Source organism: Brugia malayi (genome assembly GCF_000002995.4).
Source record: "Brugia malayi strain FR3 genome assembly, contig: Bm_v4_Chr2_contig_001, whole genome shotgun sequence".
In the NCBI taxonomy this organism is placed as follows: Eukaryota; Metazoa; Nematoda; class Chromadorea; order Rhabditida; family Onchocercidae; genus Brugia; species Brugia malayi.
The window spans coordinates 4,511,253-4,531,496 of record NW_025062476.1 but is presented as its reverse complement, the minus strand read 5'-3'; the positions used below and the strand labels follow the sequence as shown (position 1 = coordinate 4,531,496).

Genomic DNA, 20,244 nt, shown 5'->3' with positions numbered 1-20,244 from the left:
CTACGTTTAAATTTAATCAAATTTTTTCTATTAAAATGAAAGGAAATTTTTGGTTTTTCAAATAAAAATTTTTTAAATGTACTTTTATTGGTAATTTAAAGAAATAGCATTGAAAGAAGTTGTTACTTTTAAAATAAATGAACTACTGATGAAATAGACAATGAAATATAATGAAGTACAGTTCATTCGTACTTTTAAATATTAGCTATTGAAGCAGATCGGTGGTACAAATGTCCTCAAAGTTCTGAATGAAATAAGTTCAAAAAGATTAAATATTGGCTTAACTAACATTAGGCAATATTACTAGTCGACAGATTCATCGAAAGAATCTTACGATGGCGTTTTTGTCATTGTATGGCTTTTCTAAGCATTTATTGGCCAAGCTAAAAAAAAAAAAAAACTTTATTCTTAGAGTTAGAATAACAAATTAAATTTTCCGCTTATAAAATTCTATAAAAAAAAAAAACATTGGTTAACATTAGCTTATAATAGACACCATAGAGTATATAAAAACTTATTTGTCAAATCAATTATTCTTGGATGTATTTTGAGCAAAATATGTATATAAAATTTTTCTCGAGAAATTAAACTATAGCAAAAGACGTACATACAACTTTTCTCGAGAAATCAAACTATAGCAAAAAACTATTTGATAAAATATTTTAATGATAGATGCGCTATCTCTTTAATAATAATAACTAACATAATGAAACATCAAGAATAAGGAAAAAAATTTAAAAATTTAAATCAGTAACACGTGCAAAAACGAGAATTTCTCATATTTCTATAACTCTTTTTTTTCTTTTCGAATTTTTGTTCAATAAAAACTTTTTAATTTCTCATCAAAAATAAATTTTAGATTCTTACAAAATCTTTAATATCATTCTAATTCTTTTGTAGCTTTTAACTTTTTTTTTTCATTAATACCTTTATTTTGTTATTTAATTGACGCCATTATTAAAGAAAAAAAAACTCTTAACAAACTATTCACAGTGAAACATTTTTGAATTCAAACGCCAAGGATATCTTGAATTAAGCTGATATTGACGTAAGTGACGTAAGTATGAATACATAGAATAAGACGTATGACAAAAAACAAAATGCTTAACCTAAGTATGCGATAATTTTTCCTTTTTTCCCTCGTTTCAGCTTAATATCAAAGATAGTAACATTGAAATAATTTAAAATAAGATTTTAATTAGTGCAAATCGATTTTCTTACTTTGATATTGAGACGAATGACTGGGTGAATTAATTAATTAATGCAAAATTCACTCTGAAATAGTTGGAAAATGTAATGAAGCATTTCTATTCGATAAACTGAATGATTAGAGGAATTGCAAATTGAAATGTCTTCAGCTTACTTTCAAATTTTCAATAATTACATGTGCTTAAATTAAAGCGCAGACATTACAGCGGCAAAACTAGGCGCTAATTGGGGTGAATTAAAGTGTCAAACATTTGCGCTCATGAAACGCCATGAAAGGCATTGATTTGGTTGACATATGGAATATGCGACAACTCACTGTCAAATGAATTTTTATCTAGAATAAAGAGATTTTTAATTGAAAATGAAATAGTGGTGTTCTGTGAACCAAAGATTAATGGGTTATCATTTCTGCAGTTTATGAAGATTGAAGATAATGTCAAAGCTGCAACTCGAGAATTCATTAAAGCATTGTCATATTGATAAAAAGAAAACAAAATTTGATACTTATTATATTTGATAAAAAATATTTTGAGTATTTGAATGCAACTAAATTCATTTCAATAATATTCTTTTGTTGATTTTATTACATGAAGCAGAAAAGATGCTAATTGTTTACAATTAAATGTTTACAATTACCTTTGCAGTTATTGTATGAAACTTTTTTTTCATAAATCAATTTACAGAATTGTATTAGCTTCTAATTGTATTAACATTTATGAAAAGATTATTACAAATTATTCCGAAATTATTGAATAAAAAACAAAAATGGTTTTTTTTGTGAAATGACCTTAAGAAAGGTCAAACAGCGAAGAGAATTTAGTAAGCTGACCTTATCATTCATGAAATGTTATCAGTGAAATAATATTAAGGCTTTTGCTCAAAAAGAACTGATAATAATTCAAGCAAAAAAAAAAAAAGCCCCGTAATGTGAACTGAATTCATTTAAGTGAGAAAAAAGTAATTTTATTCCATTGAAATGATAAAAATGACGCAATGAAATTTCATAGTTACTGTCAAAAACCACTGAAATTTTTTTTTTTTTTGATTATTTATTGATTAACTCTCTTAAATTTACAATTAATTTAAATTAAGTGATTACAGGAACAAATTTAGAACATAATTTGAATGGATAATGGAATTGAATTTAATAAAGAACAAACTATTCCACTTAAAAATTAAAAAAAAATTTTTTAAAAAAATTAAAAATTGAAAATTTTTTTCAAATGCATCAAACAATAACAGAATATGTTTTAAGACTAAAGTAAAAATAGACGAAATCTACACATCAAAAAATCGACCTTGCAACCATCTGTTTCGTTTTTTTAAAAATTTAATCCAAAATAAAATTTATTTCTGTCTTTTTCTTGCACAGAAATTTTATTCTTATCGATAATAAATTTTCTTTTTTGTCATTAATCATTATAGAATTTAATTTTATGAAGGAAAAACAGAACTAATGTTTCTTTCGTGCAGCAAAACAGAGAGAAAAACGAATGAAATAGAAGGATCAGTTGTAATTGAAAGATTATCCCAGCAATGCCTTAATTCGATGAAACTTTAAAATAATAACAAACAATGTTTATTAAAGATTTAAAATTAACAACAATGTTTATTTTGACATTAAGAATAAATCTCCCTGACTTTATGGCAAGATTATAGATCATCTGGCATCTGGGCTTCTGTTGATTTAGACAGCTAATTCTGTGGCCCAGGATTCCTTCTTCAAAACTCTTCCAGAATTTATCAGCTAGTCTTTAAGTAAAGTATTGGTGATTACCAAATTTTCATTTAAAACTCAAAAATTAAAAAATGGTTGGATACTTTACAAAATTTATTTGTATAATAGTTTATGATGAATTCAACTTTTATTCTGATAGAATTATCTTTGAAATAGAATTTCCTCAATTTTCGAATATAGCCAAAGCGAAAATTTCTGCTTCTGCACCGATCGATTTCTGCTTCTCTTATTTGAGCACAAACTGAATTATATAAACAAGCAAAATAAAATAAATTTTTGCAAGGGATCGGCACAATTTGTAAAGCATAAAAATTTTTCATCAGAAAGATATGATAAATTTGGGAAGAAGAATAAAACTTAGAAATATCTTTCAGCTTATCATTAATTTTTACAACTAATACAAATTTATATTTCATAAAATTTCAAAATCTCTGGAAGAAAAACGAAGAAAATCGTTGCTTTTATTAGTTTCAATTTTTTAAAATGTTTTTTCTTTTTTTCAAGAAATATGAATTCATTGATTTTAATCGGTAATATCCAATTAATACAAATTGCAGGTGACAATGTTCATTAAAATATTTTCACTGATTTATAAATCGAAAATTTCTTGATTTGAAATGTTTTATAGGAAAGAAATTTTAACTTTATATTAATTGCAAACTGACATTATGTTTCTTTTACTTTCTTAGAGCTACCAAATGTATTTTTAAACAAGTTGAAATGATTTATTTGAACTTCTTAAAAAAAATATATTAAAAAAAAAATAATAAGTTTTTTACAAAAAAACGAAGAAAATTGACTAACAACTTATTGAATAAGAAATTTTATTCTCTTCAAATAATTAAGGTAAAGGTAGTAATGCAGAAATAAATTAACACCAGGTAAAACAAATGATTGATCCACTTATCGATAATTATCTTGAGAAGATCAAAATGGAATAAATAAGAATATCTGATTTCATATAGTAAAAAATAACTGTTATTAAGATTAGAATTTAAATAATAAAAAGTAAATCAATCAGAAATCAACATTTTTGGATAAAAGAAATTTTAGATTGCTAATTCGCATTTAAAAAAAAAGTTGAACATTGTATTAAATTAAAGCAGCCAGAACAGAATGAAAAAAAAAAATAATAATTCCATATATCTCGAAGAAATAAATGAATAAATAGAATTTAATACAATCCATTCGGAATCTAATTGTATCTGATTGAAATTAAAATTATTTCTAGAAAAAGTAAGAAAAAAGAAAATTAGAACATATGTAATCATCAATACATATACATATTAAAATTTGAAAAATTTACTTAATTAAGAATATAAGTAAGTTATAGAAAAAGAGGTTTATCCTTATGAATTTTTTCAAAAGCCTAAAATTATATTTATAATTGAAAAGAACTCATTGCACATAATTTAATTCTACAATTAATTTTATAGGGATAGTGATATTAAAGAGGAGAAAAATTTGAAAGGAATATAAAAATATAATTTCATAATTATTTTATATTATCGATGGTAAGGTAATATTTTTATGATTTTCGAATTTTCAGCATATATTTAGCTGTTAAATGAATAATTATATCAAATCATATCATTTTGTTTAGATTTTTCTTCAAAATATAACTTTGTTTGATGAAAATATCAATTAAAAATGACTTAAATCTTACAGTGGAAGCTATTTTCAATTGATATATTTATAAAATACGATTAATTTTCAGAGTAATGGAACCAAAGTGATGCAATAATTTTTTAATGAATTTCGACTTTAAATTTTCATTATCACTTTGGTGTTTTTAAAATTAAAAGTTAAAATTTCTGTAAAGCTAATTGTTTAAATTACAAAATGGAGTTAATTGCAAAATTGAAGACTTTTAAATTATTTATTAACAGAAATTACCAAATATTGTTAGTATATTTTTATATTAAATGCAAATGAGTACATCAATGTTAAACTTTCCCAAATTTATTGTTATAATTACAAAAAGATGAAAAAGAAGTAACTTTGATTTGGCAAAGTCAATTTTGAACAATCAGTCATTTTTTTTTAAAAAAAAAGATCAAAAATAAAATCAAAATGATCTAATAATTTTAATGAATTTCAATTTTAAAACTTTACTATGATTTCGAAGTTAAGATTTCAATAAAGTTAATTGTTTAAATCATACAAGTTGCAGAATCACTAAATCGAATTTTTTTATTTGTATAAAATCAATAAATTTTCATTTTAACAATTGATCAACAAAAAAATGATGCCTGTAAAATTCAAATTATCTTTGATCAAATAAAGTTAATTTTGGGGAAAATAAAATAAAGTAATCCAATAATATCGATGAATTTTAATTTTAATTTTGAAGCCTTATTATCAATCCCATTTCAAAATGTTTATAAGATTTATTGCTTAAATTATAAAAGTGGCGTTAACAACAAAATTAATATCTTTTGGATTATTTGTCACCAAAAAATTATTATTTTGATTTAAAATTTTTCTAAATCTATTTTTGTAATTATTAAAAACATTTATGTCTGATAAGAAACAAAGTTATTTTTTCGAGAAAAATGAGACCAAAGTTAGACCAAAGTTAAAATTTTTAACAGTTTTTTTTAGAATCTTTATTTTATAAAGTTTACTGTTTAAATTACAAATTTTAATTGAGCAAATGACTTTTTAAAAAATTATTTTATTAGCAGACAACTAGAATTTTCATCATACCACCTGGTCAGCAATTTTATGTTAAGTTCAAAATTTAGCATTGAAAAGTGGTAGTTTAGAATTCTTGATTAAATTGAGATAATCTAGAATTGTAGAGAGAGAGGAAGAGAGAGGGAGAGAGAATGACAATTCTCAATTTAATCAAGAATTTTCTTAAACGTTAAAATTTTTCATTAGAAAGGCAGAGAGAGAGAGAGGGAGAGAAAGAGGGAGAGAGAGAATTTCCAGAATTCTAGTTAAAAAAAAAAAGGAATCTCAAAATCGATAGTTTAAGATTTTTCATTAGAAAGAGAGTGCAGAATGGTACATTCAAAGTGATAGCACAAAATCTTAAATAGTCCAATATTTTGTTTTAAAAATATTTTTACAGATACAGATAGTGCAAAACAGATAGTGCAAAACTCTATAGTAAAAACAGAAGTTTTGAACTTTTGAGTTAATCCGGAATTCCGGATCAAACAGTGCAAAGTTCTATGGTACAAAATTTCATATCAAAAAGAGATAATCCAAAGTTCTTGATAAGGTAATGTATCAATTAAAAATGATTGAATTCCTGAATTAATTAATTATGAGATTATGCGATTAATTTAATAAAAATGCTTAATAAAGTCACAAAATGATAATTATTCAACATTATTTGATAGTTTTTTTTTTTTACACCAAAAATGGATTTTGCTTGGTGATATATTTTTAAAATTGATTTAAATCAATCAGGTGGCATCTTGATAAGGGCAGTGACAGATTTAAACATCACTGATATCAGAATGTTAATGAAATTAAAAAATGATACTTCTTCATCCACTTTATTTCATCGTTTTCGAATCAGATTTGATGTTATATATCAATCAAAAAAATTTAAATCTCGTAATTAATGTCACTGTTATTATTTGTACAATAAACTTAGTAAAAACATTAACGAAGTTACAAAATGATAATTCTTTAACTTTTATTGTTTCCTGTGTATTATTTCCCTTTTTGTAATTTTTTCTCCTTCACAAATACTTCCTCCATATTTCTGATATTTTCTCAATTAATAAAATTCACTTAAAACTCATTTTGATTAATAATATATTAATCAAAATTCACTTAAATTGTCCAGGTGATGTTTTTTTGATAAGCACAGCAATAGTTTTAAGTAATGTTAATTTGAAATGTTAACGAAATTATAAAATAATAATTCATTAATAATGTTTAATCATTTTCAATTCATTTTTACTCGAATTTACAGCCTTATTTTATTTTATAATACATTGAGTAGAAGTGAGTGAAATAATAAATCATTTCCTGTTTCTCTTATAAATTTAAATGATTTATCATAATAACTTTTTGAAATGATTGAGAGAGTGACAAATTGTTGATTCGTTAATATTCTATTTTCATATTATAAACCATCAAATATGGTCTTTTTTTCGTCTAAAATTCAGCATTTATAATAATAAATAGATTTGCTCGAAAATCACTAAATTATTTAAATACTTTGAGCTCATTCTAGTCGCCAAAGATCAAACATAATCTTTTTTCGTGTCTTTGACATTAATTTATAAATATAGCAGTAGATATATTCCAGTGTTAAATGCTAAATAAATGATAAATCATTGATATTATTTGATTGCTTTGATCACTTTATAACTTCAAGATGATTCTTACTGTTTAAATCCATCAGAAGTGATCTTTTCTTACGTAAATAACATTATTTATGATTTTTTTTCTTATAGATGAAAGGAAGGTACTATTTTAAAAGTGATGAAGGTTAATTTTCTTATGCTAAATTTATCATAAATATCACTACAGGAAGTTTTTTTGCTTAAGAATTAAATAAAGTGCAAGCATGAAATAAGTAATAACAAAAATGAAATAGCAACATGTGACAATTGCTAAAGATAGTCGTTTCCGTAATCCCAGTGCTGCTAGTTTGTTGTTTTGTTGCTTTATCATTTGAGTTGGTTTAGCAGATGTGTCACGAGAAAGTGTCAATTGTCGCATTAGTGATGATTTGACGATATCCACGTCTGCTAGACAAAATCTCAATTTAATTTATGCATAAACAGTATTTCGTATACTTTAAATTGTTGCTAAAAAAAAAAAAAAAAAAGAAATGAAATAAATTTAATATTATACTCACCGAAATCAATGAATTGTCTATTCGAAATAATACCAATGAATTGGCCATTGCTAGTATCGAGATATTGAGTAGAATACATTGGTGCTGTTAGATCTACTAGTAGAATGCAGACGAGATGTAAAAATGTGACACATAACCATAAATCTTCCAAGGTCAAAGTGCTTTCTGTTTTGTGATTTGATTGCTAAATGGAAATGAATTTGTAATTATTTGAGAATAAATTAGACGAAAGTGTTTACCATTCCACTAAAGTAAGTATTAAGTGGCAAAAAATCTGAAATTAAAGTCCATTGAAAGAAGTTTTTTACAGCGATTGTTTAGCACAGTATTGAACATTTCATCAAAATTTCAATTTAACAAAAATATTATGTCAATAATTTTAGCATCATTCTCGACAGTTCAATTAAATTACCATGAAAATAATGCACATTAGAGCAGATATTGTAATTAATGTATGTACTTTACGGCACTCGCATTGCGCAAAAATAACAACACAAAAAATGATTGTAGAAGGTAATATATTAGCAACCATAGATGAGAACCATAGTTCTGGATAGCTTATAATGATTCTTATTTCTTTGAATGTCTCTAAAAATTTTAAAATATTTTAAAAGAAAAAAACTAATAAATTGTGAGAAAGAACTTAAAAAGGATGCATTCTCTCTTCTTTAGTAATTTCGTGATGCTTCAATTTAATGACTTTTTAGATCCAATCATTCATGCACTAATTGAATTTCATTTTTGAATGAATTTTGAAAGTAGTTGTCAATCTGGGAACCAGTGTCAACCTTATTTCTGCAAAAAAACGATAAATAGGTTGTATCATTTTTAAATCAGTTGAATAAATCTATTTCTTTTGAATGAATGAATTAATAAATATAATTTTTTTTACGAATGGTGTACTTTGTCATTTTGATTTTTAAAAACTTACCAACATTGACCGAAACTTTTGAAATTTGTTCTGTATTACGCAAATCCAAAAAATCACGGAGAAAAATACGCTCATCTGAAGAAGAAAAAAAAGTAAAGTAAACTTGAAGAAAAGAAAAAGATATAGTCAAATTGTCACTTAGCTTTATTTCAATCCTTCATTTATAAATAAGTTTTAAGAATTAATTGAGAACCTCCAATATTTGATATGACAAACTCGCATTGAAATAATTCGAAAGGATGTCGCCAAATTTCAGATGAACAAAGAAGTTCCACAGAGTATCTGAAATATTATCGCACTCAGTGATATAAATATCAATAAAAAATAAAGTATGAAAAGAAAATTAAACTTTGATAGTCGTTTGAGAGTGTTAATTTGATTAATTATTAACTAAAACTCATTTCGATAATTTGATTTTTTTGACTCATTTTTAAAACAGTACAAAAATAGTATGATTTTTTATTTGGAAGTTTTTAAAGCACTTATCAAATACTCCATCTCAACATTATTATTACTTCAGTACAATTTATACACATTTTTTTTTCGATTCACATTTCAATTACAATAAATTATGAACCGGTAAAGTGCATCAACGATGCCAATCGATGGATCCAAATAGATAACAGTACTGATCGGAACATTAGGATGTGTTATAATTTCCGGAAGCCATGGATAATATTCCGGTGGCATTCGGAATCGATTTTTTAGTTCACGGATGACAAGTCTTTCATCGGTAAATGTAAAACCGAATATTATTTCCATGTGAACTTTGTTCTGTACAAATAAAATCTAATTTAAAAAACGAAAATATATCGAAATAACTATCTCATTTTCTCTTATTTATTTCACTATCGCTGTTTCCTTGTAATATTTCTCATTGCAATTTTAAAGTAAGGAACCATCCAGGTTAGTCTGATGGAAAAGTTATGTAATACTTTTACTGAATTTTATCTAGTAAAAAAACCTACCCAGTATCTTTTCACATTACTTTTGATTTTAAATGGTTTTGAAAAAATACATGATAAGGTTTAGTTGAAATGATTTTAAGATCACAATTAAGAGCAAAAAATGTCCCATTTATATTGGTGACACGATTGTTTTGTTCCTGTGGTCTAACTGATGCATAATAATACTTGAACTTTCGAGTTAATTCGCCATGTTCTTCTGCAGTCAATCTGTTAATTTTCAAAATAGAAAATAACTTTTATAATAAGAAATTTCTTAGACGAATTGCAACTTTAAAAAAAATCATTGAAATATCTATTTTAATTGTCAATTTCGATTTGACTTCTAACATGAAGCATCACTGATGCTTAATTTTAAAATTTTTTCAACCATATAGTATTTTAAACTAAAAGAAACTTTAATAATACTCAAAAAATTTTTATTTTCTACAATTACAAAGACGTCTACTACACCTTCTCATTGTTCACAGCTTAGTATGAAATTGATCAAAGTAAGGTAATTAAAACCTTATTAAAAAAAAAAAAATATCTTTAAATTTAATGAATGTGAGGAAATGATTTCAATCTTACCCGTAAGCAACGTGTAGAAAAATAAACGCTAAAAGATAGTTACAATCCATTGCACTGGCAAAATCCTCTATGAATCATTTTTGCTATTGCCTAAAAAAAAAGATCAAAAAAAAAATGATTACCAATTGAAAGTGTCAGAAATTGAAGCGAATTAAACTATTAGTCTATACAATCTATAGAATCAAGTTTCCCTGTCGCGACATTTCCATTAGATGCAAACTTTTCAAAAATGTCATTTCTCCTTGATTTTTTTCTTTCTCTCCTCTTTCTCTCCCTCTTCTTTCTCCCTTTCTCTCCAACAATTGAGACATTATTGTTCTGTAATTCCTTCTATTCCCGCAATGACATTTATACTTTGCTAGCGTAAATAAATGAATAAAGTTTGAAAAGTCGAGAAAAGCATAGAAATGAAATTTGAGAAACAAATAGGACTGACTGTCTTGCAGTTAACTAATCCGAGAAGTTCATTTAATTCAAAATGCTAAGACTATTTGAAACTTCAAATCTCTCTTTAATTATCATTTTGTTAGCTTCAATAACTTCTTCAAATGATCAGATTATCAAATCCCATAAAATGTTGTTTTCGATTTTTGCTTTCCCAATTTTTTCCTTCGATTTTAAATCATAGCACATTTCAGCTTCAATTTGACCATCTTTTCCGAGTGTCCATTAATCTCTGATTTAATTATTTAATAACAGTGATGCAGAGAAAGCTCTATGAATAAGTAAAAGAACTAATTTAAACAACTTTTAGATCCATTTCAATAACTTTTAACTTTTCAAGTACCTGTTTTCATTCAATTGCAATTTAGCATTCAAAAACATAAAATTCAATTACAGATGATTTTGAAATTATGCTCTTCATGATAAAAAAATAATGAATTTCTACTGAAAGTAAAATGTCTAACTTAAAATTAGGAAATGTTCATTGATATTTATAAACATATTTACAAAATTGATACAAAATTTATACAACATAATGCACTTATTAAAGGATCTCGGAGGGTTTTTAATATCTCGAAATTCTAAAATATTACATGAAAGTAGAGAATACTGGTTTATGAGCTCTTCACAAAATAATGTTTTTACCTTAATTGTTTACACGGCATCAGCTTCTCATTTAGTTGACTAATTGTAAATTGTCCTTGAATCTACAAGGTTAACAACTTTTACTTAACTGACCTCGTTTACGACCTATCAACGGGTAATTAGATTTGCTTGTAAACCAGGTCAATAGCTTTTTATTAGACTGATTACTCTTTCACTACAGGTCAACTATAAGCAGGTCACTCAAGTTCACCGGGGAGTGTGTGTGTCTATCTACCAAGAGCCAAGAAAGTTCAACCAAGAGGTCATTTCAACCAGAGGTCAGTTCTATCAAATTTATTGTACTATTGGTTCTATTGAGAAAAAATTTGTTATAATTCTATATTACTGCACATATTAATATCTATATTCAACGAATCTCTCTGAGTTCAGTAAATCTCTCCCAAAATAAAAATTTTTAAATCTTCAACGGCAAAGGATAGCATAATATTTAGAGGACTTCAAATTGATAACCTTATTGTTATTTTTATTTTAATATTTTTAACATCTATTTAAAATAAAACTTTTAATGAAGTTTTTTAGTATTGAAATGATTAAAAAAGTAAATTTTTAATGTAAATATTTTGATCAAAAGTAATAAATCATCATTTAACCCTGAAAGTAATAACTCATTAGTCATCTCTTCCACTTTGTCTGTAATATTTTAGAATATTGTAAACTTCTTCAAATTTAATTCTTAACCTTTTGAAAACTCCCAGTCTGATTATGGAACTTTTCACTTTATAAAAAATAGTGCTCATCAATCAAATCCTTACTAAATGACCATTTCAACCAGATTCTATTCAAACATTCCTATGAACTACAAGGGAAAGAACAGTTTGACGATCAACCCCATCCTCTATACTTCTCGATCAATATTTTATAACTTCTTTAAAAAAAAAGATTCAATCAATAAAGCCTTCATCACAACTATTTATTTATCTGTCAATAAAAAAACTTACTTTTTCACATGTAATAACTTTATCAACTTACCTATTTCAGTCGTAACCACCTGATATCTTCCATAAATATTTCTTAATTTGTACTGAATGCCTTAGCTTATGTTGTAAATTTCCTTTTTTGAGAATACTTTGGTTAGCACTAATATTTAATCCTAGCAGAAATTACTAGGATGTGAATATAATAACTTCGAAATATTGAAATACAATTTATTGACGAATACATCAAAACAAAAATACAATAAAATGATATTTATACAAAACATAAGTGTGTGTATACAAATATAGTGTAAAAGTATGTTTGTAACAAACATAAATTTTTAGTGGGTGCAAGGATTGGTATATGAACAAAAAAAGATGGCACAAAAGATTTAGCAGTAAGATATCAAATCAAAATTATTTGCATGTTAAACAAAGAAAAGTGATAAGTCAGTTAAATAATTCATCATACTGAAAATTATAATATATTTATTTTAATTGTAATTTGTGTGATGAGTCATTCGAGTGAGAGATATTTGTGATATAAATTATTTTATTATTTAGACATATTTATTATAAATTATTTCACAAAGTTTGCAACAAGTCATATAATTTCAGAAGAATTAAAGTTAAATGCTTTTCCCACTTGAAACTATCAATGGAATGTAAAAAACAAACTACAATTATGAAGTGTATTCAAAACAAAGAAAGTTAAATTCAATCATTTAACAAATTTAGTTGAGAGAAATTTAAATCGGCTAAAATAGGGAAAAGTTGTCGTTAGCTTTCTTCTGCAAAATGTCCAATAGATCAAATTGTCATTTGTCCGAGCATTGGAAGTTTTTCGAGAAGTTTGAAAAGCTACTTTCTAAGTTTCTTTGCTATCAAATGTTACTGGATCTGAAAAGATTTCAGCAAATTAAAACTTTTGAGAGATTAATACTTTTATGATTTAATGATTCTGTAAACAACAAAGCACTTGAAATGTATTGAAATTTCTGTTTAAAATCCTAAGTAATGTCACCAAAAAGTAATATCAACAGTTCTAGTAACCACTAATTATCGTTAAACTTTACTGAATTATATGAATTTTCATCGCTTTAATTTTGCCCATTCCTTGAAGTATGTCAAAGCAAAATATATTGAAATGAGATGGAGCATTTCAAATTGCATTTATTTTCTATAGAGTAATTATAGATAATGGAAGCTACTTCCATTGATGTTCCTAAATATGTATGACAATTTTGTGAGATACAAGTTTAAAGAATAAATAAATAAATTAAATCTGTTTGAAATTTACTGAAAAGTTCACAAACCTTGAAAAATTAGCAACAGCAATAATTGCAAATAATGTTTCAATGATTACTAAAAAGGCTTCTACACAAACAACAATAAATTCGATGAATAAAACATAACTTTGAAATAGCGCCCAGTAAATACAAAGCATTAAAGTAAGTGCATTGAGAAGAAGAGCAAATGATAAATAGCCGCTCGTTTCAGTAAGATTCCCTTTGCGAGCTAAAAGTAAATTTAAGTAAATTAAATGGAATAAAACAAACATTTCCAATTCAAATGATAATTAATGAATATTTTGTTTTTCAAATTGTTATGTAATATGTTAAGTATTAAAGTGTTTCATAATTTATCACTCAGTTCAATTAAAATTTAAACTGAAAAAAAGTTCATAAAGGATAATCGATGTTTACGTGGAAGAAAAGATGTATAATTGGCAGTATGAAACGATTTAGCTGAACTCGATTTATCCCTCAAAAGTATAGAAATATTTGAGCATTAAATTTGAGCAGTTAATTCTTCAATTTAAAACTCTCTTATAATTTTTGTAAACAGAAGAAGAAAAATGTTACCCCAATATAAACGCATCATTTCATTTGGAATGAAAAGAATGATCAGCAAAAATTCGCAAATTTTGACATTTGTCGCATATGGTAGTACCGATACTAAAATTCAGTACTGTTTTTAGTTTTAATTCAAAAATAAATAATGAATTAAAAATAGAATTGAGGGACAGTAAATTCCATACTTTATCAGAAATTTGATAATAATTGAAAAATTTAAAGTTGACTAAAAGTATTACATTAAAAGATATGCTAAACAGTTCTATTCTAACTCTTTAAGGGTTGAATGTATCATACAAATTTATGTTTGATTCAAATTCTTTCGAAAACTCAATTTGAACTTGAGAAATTGACAAAAACATTTCATAAATAACTCAGAAATTGATTAACTGTGTATTAACTACGACAGATTGAGAGAGCAATATGCTGATAAGATATCAATTTATTAATTACAAAACTAAAGATAAGATATGACTCTATTAATTTCAAAACTAAAGGTAAGATATCACTCTATTAATTTCAAAACTAAAGATAGGATATCAATTTATTAATTACGAAACTAAAGATAAGATATCACTCTATTAATTACAAAACTAAAGATAGGATATCAATTTATTAATTTCAAAACTAAAGATAAGATATCACTCTATTAATTTCAAAACTAAAGATAGGATATCAATTTATTAATTACGAAACTAGAGATAAGATATCACTCTATTAATTTCAAAACTAAAGATAGGATATCAATTTATTAATTACGAAACTAGAGATAAGATATCACTCTATTAATTTCAAAACTAAAGATAAGATATCACTTTATTAATTTCAAAACTAAAGATTGCTAAAGTAATTTTCAATTAAAAACGAAAAAAAATGCAACATTTCAAACTTCTGTCTAACTAATATATATTATATAAAATTTTTTTAAAAAAAAGCCATTTCACTTACCTTTGAAGAGATATAAAAGTAAAAGAACAGCAACGAAAATGCATGATATTGGACGATTAAGGTATAAAGTAAGTTGCAATGGAAGTGATGATCGCTGAAGAAAAGATTGTGTCATAGTTAAAAATTTAAAAAAAAAGATAAATGAATTTAGTAAAGTGAAATATACAAATGATAATAATTCCCACAATGCCAGAATAATATAATTTTTAAGCAAATCTATGATTTTCATGAGAAAAAAAAATTTGTTTCCTTAGATTTTTCAATTTTTTTTTTTTTAAATTAAGCGAAGACTCAATTTTAGTTAAGTACTTACCACTTCCGAATTAATCATCTATTGTCAAATAGTACAGAACCGGAATGCAACTGGAATCATTCGATAAGAATTTGTCTGACTAAAATGCAGGAATGAATTGACAGACTTTGTGTTGCCTGGGGCAACAACTAAAACATTGAGATATACACTTGAAAAGTTATGCAAAATTACTATCTTAAGAGTCATTCATTGTTTATGAAGGAGAGAGAGAGAGAGGGAGAGAGAGGGAGAGAGGGAGAGAGAGAGGGAGAAAGGTAATGCTAGCAAAATGAAAGTTAAATATATGAAACAAAGTATTTAAATTAAATTTCACTTCAATTTTTTTTGAAATAGTTTAAGATACGTGTAACAGAGTACACAATTAATTATAAAATATGATGTTAATTATCTCAAATGCAAAGTGAAATTGATAGTTTCTGCTTTGAGTTTTTAGTCGCATTTTGAAAACTAAAAGTATTCTTGGTATTAAAAAAAATGTAACTGGTTTGCTGTTAAAGATTACCTTTTTTTTTTCCGAATTACGATGAAATCTGTTATATCGGAAATGGAGAGAGAATTGGATTAATACTGAAAAGATGCGATATTGGAATTGAATTATGCTGGAGATCCGGAAGCATTCCGATTTTTAATTTGATTCTGGAGATTTCATGCAAATTGCTATTCATTATTTCTTGAAATAATTAGAAATTTTAGAATTTGATCAAATTATGATGAATCACATCAATGCTAAAGTTGCAGGGGAGAGAATTCACAGTTTACGTCATTTGCGTGAACGTTTCATTGACAATATTGTAACAACGAACAGAAACCAATCGAAAATTATAGCTAAATTAGCATAATAGCTTGACAATCTTGGCGTTACTGGTCGCAGAAGTAATTCATAAATTTGTTTAAATATGAGAGTAAAGTTATTATATTAAAGTTATTTTTTTGTAATCAAAGTTCAGTTTATTTTATATAAATTGGAAGGAATTTATAACTTGAAATTTGTTGTTTAATTTGAAATAAATTTAAGAGTAGAGAAACCTACTGATCTATCGATCTTCGCTTTTTTCCTCCTTTGCAACGTCTGTTTCGAAAGTATTGAAAAAGTATGAAAAATAGATGAAATGGATTACCAGTCAGTATGCATCGAATTGATTTCACCATCAATTCAAAATTTAAATTTCTATTTAAATTTTTGCAGCGGAAGAATTCACTAGAAGAGCTGATCAATGCTAAGCCGCATAAATATTTGAAAATTTCCAGTAACAATTACTAAAGCATTTTGGCCATCGGATTGAATTTCCATGAAAATTTATTATTCCAGAATTGGTGCGATTTTTAATTCATTACGAAAAATTTCACTTTGGAATTTTGAAATCATAATTAAAACGAATCTAAAATGAAAGTCATAACTACATGGTACCAATGGTACCAACAAATGCTTATGGATTCAATGGATTCAAAAAAAAATGAAAAACTTTTCAAAATCTCAGCGTTTTGTTTACATAATTATTGAAAATAACTATATTCATGCAAGTTCTTCATGTGATTTTGGTATAATTAAAAAACTAAACATTAATTCTCATTTTGAATTCTTACGCTTACAAATACTACAGCTCGACAACATCTTAAAATTTCATTTTTAAAGATAGGTGACAAAGAGAGGAGACAGTGGGGAATAATGAGACATACATACGAGCAGCAAAAACCTTCGTCACCACTGTCATTCAGTTAAACAAATGATGCGACCCAAAGGCAGAGTGACTGACATATGCGACATCTCGATTTGTTGATTTTTCTACAACTTGTCAACTTCCTATCCAATGTCTTTCGTGCATTTTTAATTTAATAAATTGTTTAAGGCTCTTTTTTTCTTCTAGCTTTTATATTTATCTTTTGTAATGTTGTTTTTGTGTTCCAAAGATTTTTCTAAAATATAATTTCAAAAACATTAAGTCATTCACCTTGTATCACTTATTGATTTGCTGAAAGGACGTAGTACACTCTTATTGATCATTACTTTCAATTCTTTTTATTTAATTTACATTCTAATAAAATTTACTTATATGTTTCGAAACAAAAAATTGATACTTCTTAAATTGTGCCTAATTTTCTTTTTTTTTTTTTTTTCAATTTTTTTCATCTGATAAACATTTATTTACGTACTTCGCTTTTCCTCCATGTAAAATACATTCATTTTGCATGAATAATTAATAGGTCTAAAATTTTTGATTATTTAAAGTTAAATTCCACGAACTCTTTGAAGTCATGTGCTATCGTTTTGCGTGACAATCACGTGACGTGTAACATTGTTTTCTTTATCATGAGACAATTATCAAGTGTATTCCGTCAATTATATCCTGTCCCTAATTATTAAATCTTTTAATTTTTGTCACAAAATTTTTATCATTGCTTTTTTCCCTGTTATTACTCTAATTTGTTTATTATTAATGATAATTATGAAGTGAAGAAGAAATTATACAGAACAGATTTAACTTACCTTTACAGTTGTATTGAAAGTAACATCTATTTATAGAAGTGCTGAGCCTTTCACTTCCATTCTTTTCATTTCTCATTTAAATTAAATTTCAACAATGGAATAAAATTTGATTTAACATCACCATACACTTTCCATTTTATTTAGTAATGAGCTTTCCTCTTATTTCGATTCTTTTCTCTTGTTATTTATGTTTAATTTCACCGCCATTATTTATATTTATCTTTAATGGAAATTACTAATTGTGTTCAATTTATTAGAGCAAGAAGAAAAATCCATTATTATTTTAAATTCATAATTTTTTTCGGTATTTAATTGAAAAGTTAATTTTTTTTTTTTTACTGCTCAAAACTTTCTATAATAGCCGAATTCATATTTGCTTCGTTTTACTAATCGAAATCTCATTTTAAATATATGCCAAGGCCAAAATGCTATGAGAAATGTTAAATATTTGAGTAATGGTAAAGGATTGATTGGCAATACCTTTTCATATCGGTTCTATTCATCATCATTTATTTCAATTATTATTCATCAAAGTTTGAATTAATCATAATTTAATTTATTTATGCTTATATAAAAATTCTAATTGCTATTTGTCACAACTAAACAACATCACAAACTAAAAAATATTACTGTTTTCTAATAAGCAATTATTTTGCAATCATTTAAAATTATTTTACTGATTATTTATTTATTTTAGTAGGGCAACCATAAACAAATGTATGTATCTGAATTAAGAAAAGTATTTAATTATTCACCAATGTCACACGTCTAAATGGTATTTATATTGATGCAAAACGCTTAAACACTTATTGATTATTGTTATTGAAAATATAATCACGTCTTATTGCTTGCGGAAACTTTCAGAAGTGTTTACACTTTTTAACTTAAAAGTATTCATTAGTTACTTTTCTTAAATATAATAAAGATGATTTAGCGATGATTTGATTTGATGGTCTAATTTCTATCGCATAAAAATCGCAATCACAAACTTTTAAATCTAACACACCATTTGTCTATCATAAAATTACTTAGCAGTAATCTAAAGTAATAATCAAGAAGTAAAAGTTAGTCATATAGCCAATGTTTATTTCCATAAAGTTTTTGTCCAAATGATATAATTTATTTTGACGGTCAATTTTTTCCTGAACATTCTTTTTTGTTTGACAAATTTTTTTTTTTTTTGTATTTTTATTTGCTTAAATTTTTACGAAAATAACATAATTTATCTATGACAGTATTAGTTATTTCCTATAATTTATCATCATTCTCCTATTTTTGCCATTTTTATACACAATGCAAATTTTAGGGTATCTATTTTAGTTTGCCCTTAAATTTGATTAAAATTTGGTTATTGTAAAGTATTCAGATCATCTAAACACTTTTTTTTTTTTGATAAATTTTATTTAAACAGAAGAATGCAATGATGGAAAGAAAAGTTGACAAAATAATTTTAGAAAGTTTTTGCTTAAGTTTGATTTCTGTTTTTTTTTCTTGAGATTCATATATATATATATATATATAAAATTTTCTATAGTAAATTGTAAAAACTGCAGTTATGACAATATTTGTCAAATAGTTGTAATATTTGCTAAAAAGACACTTATTGATTACCTGATTACCTTATTACTAAGGTAAATAATTATTCGGGAAAGTTTTAGCAACTCCAAATCTTTTTGATTTGAATTTGATCTTTTCCAGGATTAAAAAAAAAAAAAAAAAGAAATGGTCATCTTTCCTTTCCTTTAAATTATTAATCAATATATGATGTTTTACTTTTATCAATGAAATGATTTCTTAATTTATTCATTCTATCAAAATGTATTTTCTTCTACAATTACAATAATATTTTTGACCTTAAGAGAGTTTTTTCTTTGTATAAAAAGAAATGTATATATTTTCTTTCATTAATGTTAATGAAATGATAACAGTGAAAAGTAGTAGTATTGTATTTGTGTCAACCATATGTCAACTTCCACTTCCTCTCACCCTTCAAATATTATGTTGACAGTGTGGTGAATTGCTTTCAAATAATATTTTAAAGTGAAAATATATTCTTTCTGCAACAAAGTAATATTTCGAATAGAAATTCTTACTTTTTATTCAATGTAATAAATTGAAAATACTGAAAAATGTGTATATTAGTTGTGTTTGTTTTCTGATTCATTATTGCAATATACAAATATTGTCTATCTTTCTATGATTATATCAGCTTTTGCTTGTTTGAAATGTAATTATCTGAGTCACAAATTTAAATGCAGTTTTTTAAATTTTAGATTAATTTATCGAGCTTATCTTTTAAGAACCATAATAATATTATTATATTTGGAAATTTGATTTGGTAAAGATTCATTACTCAATGTCACTAACCATTAGA

At 25.3% G+C, this 20,244-nt stretch overlaps 3 protein-coding genes across 4 annotated transcripts; all 3 read right to left on the bottom strand.

The window, feature by feature from the left end:
• Nucleotides 1-7,441: 7,441 nt before the first annotated feature.
• Bma-lgc-33 (Uncharacterized protein) lies at nucleotides 7,442-10,294 on the bottom strand (the record flags this gene model as incomplete). Of its 2 annotated transcripts, none has more annotated exons than XM_043078394.1 (8): nucleotides 7,442-7,668; nucleotides 7,779-7,962; nucleotides 8,191-8,366; nucleotides 8,710-8,784; nucleotides 8,903-8,991; nucleotides 9,287-9,483; nucleotides 9,728-9,884; nucleotides 10,245-10,294. In XM_043078394.1, 8 exons carry the CDS (start codon nucleotides 10,292-10,294, stop codon nucleotides 7,442-7,444), a joined length of 1,155 nt encoding a protein of 384 aa, XP_042934328.1. The 2 variants fall into 2 exon arrangements, with proteins under 2 accessions (XP_042934328.1, XP_001896417.2); XM_001896382.2 differs by having other exon boundaries at nucleotides 7,442-7,665.
• A 3,277-nt stretch (nucleotides 10,295-13,571) lies between these two features.
• Nucleotides 13,572-15,403, bottom strand: Bma-mks-2 (Uncharacterized protein; the record flags this gene model as incomplete). The annotated part of the gene is made up of 4 exons (XM_043078393.1): nucleotides 13,572-13,786; nucleotides 14,134-14,226; nucleotides 15,073-15,166; nucleotides 15,386-15,403. Coding segments are annotated over 4 exons (420 nt in total), but the record flags the coding sequence as incomplete, so codon positions are not given.
• A 576-nt stretch (nucleotides 15,404-15,979) lies between these two features.
• On the bottom strand, nucleotides 15,980-16,488 carry Bm14124 (Uncharacterized protein; the record flags this gene model as incomplete). The annotated part of the gene is made up of 2 exons (XM_043078392.1): nucleotides 15,980-16,021; nucleotides 16,416-16,488. Coding segments are annotated over 2 exons (115 nt in total), but the record flags the coding sequence as incomplete, so codon positions are not given.
• Nucleotides 16,489-20,244: the final 3,756 nt, after the last annotated feature.